We start from the raw sequence: 10071 nt of genomic DNA on the forward strand, positions 1-10071 counted from the left end.
GTAGCCAGAGCAGTAACAAGAGAATGAAGCCTAATGATGCAAATGCAGTATCCCCACCACCTGTATGCCAGTCCCTAGCAGCCTTAAACCCTTGGGCTCATCCTGCTTCCTGACACGTAGGGCCTTTGAGATGTAGTATTAGCAGAGATGCGTTCGATCAGAATTAAAACTGTGATCCAGGACAGGGCCTTCTTCATCAATTTTTTAAAACAAGGTGGGTGAGGTGTCTTCACAGCTTCTTCGATTCCACTCACAGCTTCCCCGATAGCTGAACATCATGGAAAGGCTTGCAGTACTTCTAGAAGCTACTAAACCAGCCCCCACTTGCAATAAAGGAAGGCGCTCTACAAAATTTTCAGCTTTTTTCTTAAGCTATTCAATCTTGTCCTGATCATTTTAAAGCATGAATGTTCTGAGGAAAATCTAACATAATTTGGGTCATTCTGACACCATTTCTCTATTTCCCAGCTGCATATTTGCTATTTCCCACCAAAGAAAACAACGTCATTACAGACACGCATGGTCACGAAGAGTCGCCACTTCACTCCGGTGATTCCTTCCCCTGGAGGTCAGAAGAGCCCGCGGCCCTCAGAATATGCAATACAGTTCACACAGAACTCACTCCAAAACCCAGAAAGTGCATCCTGGCCCTGTGGCTACACCCAGGCTTCACTCTAAAGGTGCCACTACAACTCGAATCAGCAAGCCCATGCCAGGGGGCATCTCCCCTCAGTAATGTGGGGGAGAGAACACATGGAGGAGGAAAAAGGTGAGGAGAGCAATACCAGGACTAGGCCCCTCCATTTTGATCACAGAAAGCAATTTCCCTGACCCTGGGCAAGAACACAGGGCTGCGGCCGATGCAGAAACAGAAATCCCATTTCACGTGCTCACAGCCTGTTTAACCCAGGCCATCTGAGAGGAAACCAGGAAGCATCTGACAGAATCCAGGACTGCAGACTAAAATCACTCTTCTGGGCAGACAAAGGTATGCCTGAGTTCCCCGTGCTCTTCCACTCACTTAACCAATGTTTACCGAGGGCCTTGTTTGTGCCAGGCACTGGGGACCAATGAGGACCAGAGCAACACACTGAAGAGCCAAGAGCCCCAAAGAGGCGAGGGGCAGGGGGTCAGCAGTCCCCTCTAGCTCCAACAGGGACATGCAGGATGACTCTGGGCCAAGTCACAGCCTGGCCATGATTCCTCCATCTCTAAAATGGAGATGAACTAACCTTGGATATTTCACGTGACTATTTTTAAAAAAGGTAAGACATGACTAAATTCTTTTTAAAACAAAATGCTTTTAGGAAGTGGGGGGAAAGGAGGAGGGATTATTTCCCAGGCTAGATTAAAACACCTTCATATTAAGTGGAGAGGGAGGGGAAAAAACAAACTGGGAATGGCTAAGAAACTAAGTAGAACTAGTTTCTTCCCAGGGGCCTAGAGAAGCTTTCACAGAACTCAAAGCTTTCGGGAAGTCAATTCCTTTCCTTCTGTTCTTTCTTCCTGGGCCCAGTAAGCCAGTGATGCCCTCTAATATCATGCAGCCCTCAACTGTCACCTTGGGAACAAATAGAAAGACACCCTAAGAGAGGGCTCTCTCTTCACTGAGCCATCAAAGGGCAAATCAGCTGAGACCAACAGAATAATAGACTCATTTATTTCTCAGAATTTAGCTTACTGCTAGATATTACCTCCAAATGTGAGGCAACCACACAATGTCCTTGAGGCCCTAATCTCAGACTTATCTGAGCACCGTCCATAGGCAGCTCGGCCCATCAGAGGTCCAAAAGAAACCTCCTAACTTGGGCCAGGTATTTTGGTTTCAAATAGTCACGCAGCTCATCCTTAGTGACCCACACATGCTGGCCCTTCTTCCCGGCCTGGGAAAAGTCTCCAGTTAGCAGCAGTGCTTTGAAGAAGAACACCTTGGCCCCGAGGTTACTCTCTGTCCGCAGTGCCTGGGGGAACTTGAATTTGTAGTGCCCACAGGGTGCGTTTCCCAGGAACTTGGCTTCCATATTGTTTTCTGAAGAGGGAGGAAAAGAAAAATCACAATTGGAAGGTAAGGATACAGCCATCTGTTTACTCTGGCTACCAAAACTATAGGGGGTCTCTGCAAGATCCGGCCCTGAGGTAAAATCAATCTGTAAAAACAGGACTAGAGCCATTCCTGAAAAGCGCCTCCTCCCCTCTCAGTCCAAATGCTTCCTTGCCCATGAGTCCAGGTTCACTGGGCTCACTCCCATGTGCCAAGCTACTGTTTTTAGACTGGAAGTCAGCAACACAGTTACAATCACACCTGGGAATCAGAGCACCTAGTTCCTATGTTCAGCCCAGTCCCTATCTGTTGGTGAAGGACCAGGACATTTGGGCTGTTCATCCACCAAGTTCATCCACCTTTAAAAAGGGTGTCACGTGGAAAGCATTAAAAAGGACCCGATTTGACTCCTACGGAATGAAAAAGTCATAAACAAGGTTAAAGACAAGACAGATGAGTAGACAATATCTGCAATCCAAAACTAAGAGTTAATAACCCCAATGCAGCATTTCAAAGGATGGGGAAATGATGGACTAATTACTACCTGGCATCTGAAGAAGTGGCTGCCAGACAGGAGAGACTAAGCTGGATCCCATGCTCAGTCCTCACATTCAAACTGTTAACATACAGATCAAAGATTCAACAGACATTTTAACTTCTCATTAAAAACGTGTTCATTCTAGATGGTTGTTTCGTGAACATTTAATATTTTCCAATCTCTTCTGCATTTTTGTTTTCTGAGACAGTCTCACTTTGTCACCCAGGCTGGAGTGCAGTGGTACAATCTTGCATCACTACAACCTCCGCCTCCGGGGTTCAAAGGATTCTCAGGCCTTAGCCTCCTGAGTAGCTATAATTACAGGCATGTGCCACCACACCCAGCTAATATTTTTCTCTGTATTTTTAGTGCAGACAGGGTTTTGCCATGTTGGTCAGGCTGGTCTTGAACTCCTGGCCTCAAGCGATCTGCCTGCCTCAGCCTTCCCGAGTGCTGGGTGTATTTTCTAATTAAAATAAAAACATGAGCATTAAAAGAAAATGAGGGATACTTATTTTTACCTTAAAATATTATTTGAAAGGGCAAGGCCTTTCTAAGCAAGAAATAAAATTTTTAAGCCCAAAAAAGAAAAGATTTATATTTGTCTACATAAAAATTAACTCTTTCTGCAAGGAAAAATGAAGTACAGGAAAAGTCAAAGACAAAATGACAAACTAGGAAAAATGCTTTCAACACATTCTACAAAGGAATATCTTAAGGTATAAGAAGAACTTAAAAATCAATGCAGATACTCAGGAAGCTGAGGCAGGAGTATTCGAGTTTTAGGCCAGCCTGGGCAAGATAGTAAGATTCCATCTCTAAAAGAAAGAAATCAATGAAGGGGGGGGAAAAAGCCACAAATTAAAAAGAAAAATGAACCAAGCACATGAACAGTAAGCTCACATGAAAATAAATATCACTGGCCTATAAATACATTAAAAGGTATTCAGTCTTATTAATAATTTAAAGAAATAAAGTTAAAACAATATATCATTATTAGTGAAGTTCAAAAACTGAGCTGTACACTGCTTATGAAGGCTAAGGAAAAAATCCATATTTTTTGCGTGGTATTATGAATTAGTATAACTGCTATTAATTGGCAAGGGGTATCAATTTCGTTGCACATGTCTTTGACCCAGCAACTCCACTTCAGAATTTTATCATATCAGATATAATAATTTGCCCATGTCAGCGAAATGAGCACAAAAGGATAGTCACTGCAGCTTTGTTTGTGAAAACAGACTGGCTGAACAAACTGCAGCACACACATATTACAAAACAGTATGATAGGTCTTCACAGGCTGATCTGAAAAGATGTTTAAAAGCTGTATACGAGAAGAAAGGAAGGCACATAACAGTGTATATACATGTTTCCATTAAATGGAAAAAAGAAAACAATTATGCATTTATATATGCATCGAGAATTTCTAAAGAGATACAGGAAAGCACTACTAATAGAGGCTGCCTCTGAAAAGGGAGAATTACATCTTACCCTACATTTACCAGACACCAATAATTTTTTTTTTTTTTTACCACATACATGAATTGCTTTTCTCATATTTAAAAAAATACACCACTAGGCCAGGTACGGTGGCTCACGCCTATAATCCCAGCACTTTGGGAGACCAAGGCAGGCGGATCATGAGGTCAAGAGATCAAGACCATCCTGGTTAACACAGTGAAACCTCGTCTCTACTAAAAATACAAAACATTAGCTGGGCATGGTGGTGCATGCCTGCAGTCCCAGCCACTCGGGAGGCTGAGGCAGGAGAATCGCTTGAACCCGGGAGGCAGAGGTTGTGGTGAGCTGAGATCATGCCATTGCACTCCAGCCTGGGCAACAAGAGCAAAATGCCATCTCAAAAAACAAACAAACAAACAACAACAACAAAAAAACACTACTAGCATTAGATGAAAAATTTATATACAGTGTGAGCTCATGTACAATAAAAAACATTAGCAGTGGGTCTCTGTGAGTGGTGGAATTGTATTGGTGTATTTCTTTACAGTTTCTTGAATTTTCTATACTTAATTCCATAAATGCACACTACTTTTCTATAATCTGGAAAAGATGGATTAAAAACAAACAAATTAAAAAGAAAATACAGCTTATTACAAAGATAAGCAAACAATCTAAACAGGCAGTTCGCAAAAGAAGTACAAATAGCAATACACATAGGAAAAGACAGTGAATCTCACCAGCAAACAGGAAAATGCGAATCCGAAAGAGATCGTTTTGACTGACTAGATGGGTAAAATTTTAAAAGGGATTATTTCATTTGTTGGTGAGCTCTAGACAAAGAGGCACTCTCATATGCCACTCCTGAAAAACATTAATTGTTATATACATTCTGGAGGGCAACTTACCAGATCTGAAGTGTGTCCACCTTTGACCCATTAATTCTACCTGCAGCAATTCCATCTTACAGCAATAATACAAGTGTGGAGCCAGTGGGAAGGAAAGGAGTGCACTTTCACTTTTTAAAAATACAGTATATACTCATATTGCTTGAGCTTTTCTTTGCCATTTTATATTTGTCAGTTTAGTAAATTTGTAATAAGTCAAAATACTATTTTATATGCATCTATTAAACATAAATCCCTTTTAATATATTTGATCTATTTCCATTTACTTATTACAATGGCAATGTTTAAAGGAAAACACAGTGCTGGGCTGGAACCCCTCCCCACATTGCAAAGAAAGTGGGAGCTGAGCAAGAATCAGTCGTGAATGTTTGACATTAAGAGAGGTTGAGCACCTGAACACAATGATCCTTGCAAGAAACTCAACTGCCACTGCTGCGTGATGGCTGAGGAAACTGAGAAGGAAGCAACCTCCCCTCCCACCATATTCCATTCTGTCTTGATGTCTCTCCTGCAGGCCACACAGGGAGAATCCAGGGAACACACTGGCTGCTGCCATTTCATTAGCAGGTACTTGTGCTGGGGGGCAGGCAGGTAAAGTGGCTGTGCACCACCAAATCCATTTAGTCAACATTCAACAAATGTCTATGTGCCAGGTACTTTACTGAAAGCTAGGATCATAGAGAGGAATAGATACTGCCCATATGTTCACGGAAGTCAAAATTCTGACTAGGGAGAAAAATGTATCAGTAAACAATTACAGTGCAATGGCCTAAATGAAAGAATGTATTCTCCACTAGAACATAAGCTCCTAGGGAGCAGGGTTCACTGAGAGCCTAGATGTTTATTGCATAAATGGAACAAGGATACATAAAAGTGCTAAGAAGCTTCTAGTAGCACTGTCTTCCTGAAGCTGTCTTAAAAACTGAGCACTCAGGCCAGGAAGGAGTAAAGCATTTCATCACAGACCAGCAGACCCCAAAGCAGAGACACATGAAAGACCACATTATTCAAGGAATGCAAAAGGTTTGTTAAGTTAGAACTTGAATTATACACTAATGAGCAGCAAGACAGAAGACTGATGAGACTGGGATCAGGGCAAGTAAGATTTGCAGGCCATGCTTGACAGAATTTTTATGGGAAACCTTTTAAGAATTCTATGCAGCCGGGCGCGGTGGCTCAAGCCTGTAATCCCAGCACTTTGGGAGGCCGAGGCGGGTGGATCACGAGGTCAAGAGATCGAGACCATCCTGGTCAACATGGTGAAACCCCGTCTCTACTAAAAATACAAAAAATTAGCTGGGCATGGTGACGCGTGCCTGTAATCCCAGCTACTCAGGAGGCTGAGGCAGGAGAATTGCTTGAACCCAGGAGGCGGAGGTTGCAGTGAGCCGAGATCGTGCCATTGCACTCCAGCCTGGGTAACAAGAGCGAAATTCCGTCTCAAAAAAAAAAAAAGAATTCTATGCAGAGAAGAGACAAGGGATTTGTGCTTCAGAAAGCTCATTTAGGCAGCACTGAAGGGCACTCCACAAAAGCAAGGTTAACCTTACTTGGCATCTAATTCAACAGCTCAGTGTAGTGCTTCTCAACTATTGTAATTTGCTCCCTGGGTAATATCTGGCCATGTCTAGAGATACTCTTGGTTGTTGCATGGGGGTGGGGTCGGGGGATGAGGTAGTGCTGCTGGCATCTAGCAGGAAGAGGCCTGAGCCAAACATCCTACAATGTACAGAATAGCTCCCCACAATTATCTGACCCCAAACATCAATAATGCCAAAGATGAGAAACCCTAGTCTAGTGAGAAGTGAAGAGGGTCACAGCTAAAGCTGTTAGAACAAAAAGGGGACTATTTAGAACAGATCATGAGGGACTCAAGGACTTATGGATGTAGGAATGAGGTCAAGTACAATTCTGAGGTTTCTAGTTGAGTGAATAGATAAGCAGTAAGATCCCAATAAGCAATGCTGCAAAGACAAGAAGACAAGCGGCTGAGAAAATGGCAAAAATATCATTTTTCAATGTACTAAATTTTAAAATCTCAGTGGAACAATGACAGATTCTCACCTGACCTTAAAAAAAAAGAAATCCTTACCTGGATTTTTCTAGCTGAAATTTTTATAAACATCAAAGTTTCCATTAACCTTCCCACTCCTACCCTTAATTCAATTCCCCACAGTCAGCCTGTAAATCCTCTGGCTGAATCTGAAGTGAATTTTGTGGGATTTAGAGGAAGGCAGAGAACTCACCTGAGAGTGTGGCTAGGGTTCGTTCAGCTGTTCCTCGAAGGGTCTCCCCAGGCTGCCATTCCGCCTGGGGCAGCATCCAAACGTCCTCATCTCCAAGCTTCTCTCTGACTAACAGAACAAGGTTCCTGTCTAGCTTCCGGTTCAGGGATGTTCGGTCATTCTTTTCGTCAGCTTCTACAGAAAAGGGAGTCAGAAGAGGTAAGAAGACAGTGATTTACCAGAACCAAGAAGCCTGGAGTTTTACAATCTTCCTCTAAGATCCACAATCCTTAACCTCAAAGAGCTTAGAACCAAATTACACCTCTGCCCCATCTTTCTAACTCTGACCTCTTCCAGGGAAGAGTCTCACAATCCTGAGAAAACTACAATGTAAGAAATCAAGAGGTAAACTTCTTTGAATAGCAAATCATATTTTGAGTCTTCAAAAAAAAAAAACAATGACCATACTAATTCAAATACAACTACTTCATTGTTTTTGATATGATTACTGACTTAACTAGACCCTACTTTCTCTGTTCTTCAGTCTTCATCTGTGAAACAAGGAAAACAGAACTCAATCTCCCGCTTTAAGAGGGATTTCACATAAAACACAGGAATTAATGGGAAAAGGCTTCATTTGCTCCACTCTCAGTCTCAAACTTGGAATTAAACACAAGATAACATTCACAAAGTTTAACTGAGTGAAAAGGCATTCCAATACCCTTACCTCTCACTCAGAAACAAGACAGACTTTTTAAAAGTCACATTATGGTAGATGTGTGCAACAGAGAAAAGAATTTGAAATTACTTCCTACTTAAAACACAAAGCAGGAGGCTAAGCATCTGTCCTTTATTTGGAAACCCAAATACCCCTTTCCCTTCCTTCTTGCTGGCCTAAAAGGATCACAAACCTGTTACTCGAGCTCCAGGTTTGAACTGTACAAATCTCTGTTCCCACATATCTTCCAGATCTTGCACCAGCAATATATCCTGTTCATCTTCATCATCATAGAGGTCAGCTTTCTTCTTTTCCAGTCGCCTGCTTTCATCCAGAGCACGAAGCTCATGGTCTGAATACAGGCTTTTCTCTATCTCAATCTGGGGAAATTAAAAGGGGAAAAAAACTACCTTAATCTGGCAAAAATTAAAAGGGGGAGAAAAACCAGGAAGAATAAAATAAGAGATATGGCACACTTGACAGGCTCAGAAGTTTATCACCCAACATAACCAGACATAAAATCAAAACATCATGAGGAAAGGAAACAGAGAAAAAAAAATGGTCCTCTGAACTTTGGGCTTGAGTTACATTTGCCAAAAATGTTAGAATGTCATTGGAGGTCAAGACTGCTACAAAAACAGAGAACTGGGTTGGGCAATGCCTGCTTACTTACCACAATCCAGTCATGTCAGTCTTTGATCAGAATCTCACCCACCAAGGACTTCCCTGTTCAGAGACTTTCAGGAGGCTGTTCCTTCTTCCTATGTCTTTGCTCGCATTCTTTATTCTGGGAGATTCCTACTCATCCTTCTGATTTCAACTTAAATATGCCTGTCTCAGAGAGACAGTTCTCATATAGAGAAAAAACCTGCATTCAGAAAGCCTGAGACATTCCTTGACACTTACCATAAAATCAAATTTTGATGTATTTGTTAAACACTCTTATAGTGTCCTGTGTTTTACTTAACACTTAACAGGATCTGCAATAGTTGTATAATTATTTGGTTACTGACTGATCCCCTCCACTTAACTAGACTGAAGTACTCTGAGAATCACAGGTACTTCTGCCTTACTCATTACAGCATCTCTAGCACTTAACATCTGCTCTGATGCCTAGTATGGGCACAATGAACATCCGTAGGGTGAGTAATGAGTATCTGTCAAGTGAGCGAGTAAATGAATAAATCAAGCAAAAAGCACAGAAGAGAAATTTATAGCTCTCAATTGACCAAGACAAGAAAAAAATCTCGGATTCTGAGAAACATATCACCCCTCAATCACTTCCTGTAGCGACTTCACACCCTCACAGCCACTATACTGTTTTTGCCCATGTTTCCTCGCTTGCCCTTCACACAAATAGCCCCATGAGGTTAAACAGAGTAGGCCTATCATAGGCATCTTACAGATGTGCTCGCTGCCTCTTGTATTTCCTTAACCCTCACCCCATCACAAAGACTTTGTCCCTCCAAATTTGTACGCTCCTAGTGACAGGGACCGATTCTTGTTCACCACAGGATCCCTACTGTGTTGAACGAGTAAGTAGAGCCTCTCCAAAAAGTTGCCTGAAGTGATAATAAAGACGACCAATGAAAAGAAATCCCTTTTTGTTGAACATCTATGCACCAAACCAAGTCAGTAAGGTGCCCATTCTGCGGATAAGTACCATATACTGAAGTTCAGGGAGGTGAAATTACTTGCTCAAGGTCACACAGAATAAACGTCACTCTGAACCCTACATCTCAGTCCTACCTGCTGTAGTAGAGACGCCATCTCTTCCTGCAATGGGGTCAACGGCTTGGAGACTAGAGGCGGCCTCTGCAGGCACAACGCGCCCAACAGGCGCCATGGGGATCCGCTGCTTGAAGGTGCAGCAGCAAGGGCCAGGCTGCGAGAGCCTAGGCTACTGGCCCAGAGCCTCTCGAACCGCCGCCAGCCCCCCGCTACCCCTAACAGAGACAGCCGTACGGGCGCCGCCATCTTTTCTGTTCTCCCACAATGTACCGCGGCTCCCAGGGAAACCTCAGCCAACCCCATGTTCCCACAAGGCAGCGCGGGAGCGGCCGACTATGGGGAGAGCTCAGTCCCGGAACTACTAGAACGAACCATTCGCATATGGAGGGGTGGGTCAACATTTCAGAACATTAAAAAAGGGAGATAATTCCCTGGTGAACCACCACCGAAA

At 42.8% G+C, this 10071-nt stretch overlaps 1 protein-coding gene across 1 annotated transcript; it reads right to left on the reverse strand.

The window, feature by feature from the left end:
• Positions 1-1632: 1632 nt before the first annotated feature.
• On the reverse strand, positions 1633-9942 carry MRPL46 (mitochondrial ribosomal protein L46). Its single transcript, XM_003921644.4, has 4 exons — positions 9639-9942; positions 8083-8269; positions 7193-7366; positions 1633-2029 (listed from the first exon to the last, which is right to left on the reverse strand). Exons 1-4 carry the CDS (start codon positions 9921-9923, stop codon positions 1779-1781), a joined length of 897 nt encoding a protein of 298 aa, XP_003921693.3. The 5' UTR covers positions 9924-9942; the 3' UTR covers positions 1633-1778.
• Between the last annotated feature and the right edge of the window lie 129 nt (positions 9943-10071).

The sequence above is a fragment of the Saimiri boliviensis genome, chromosome 5 (assembly GCF_048565385.1).
Source record: "Saimiri boliviensis isolate mSaiBol1 chromosome 5, mSaiBol1.pri, whole genome shotgun sequence".
Classification (NCBI taxonomy): Eukaryota; Metazoa; Chordata; class Mammalia; order Primates; family Cebidae; genus Saimiri; species Saimiri boliviensis.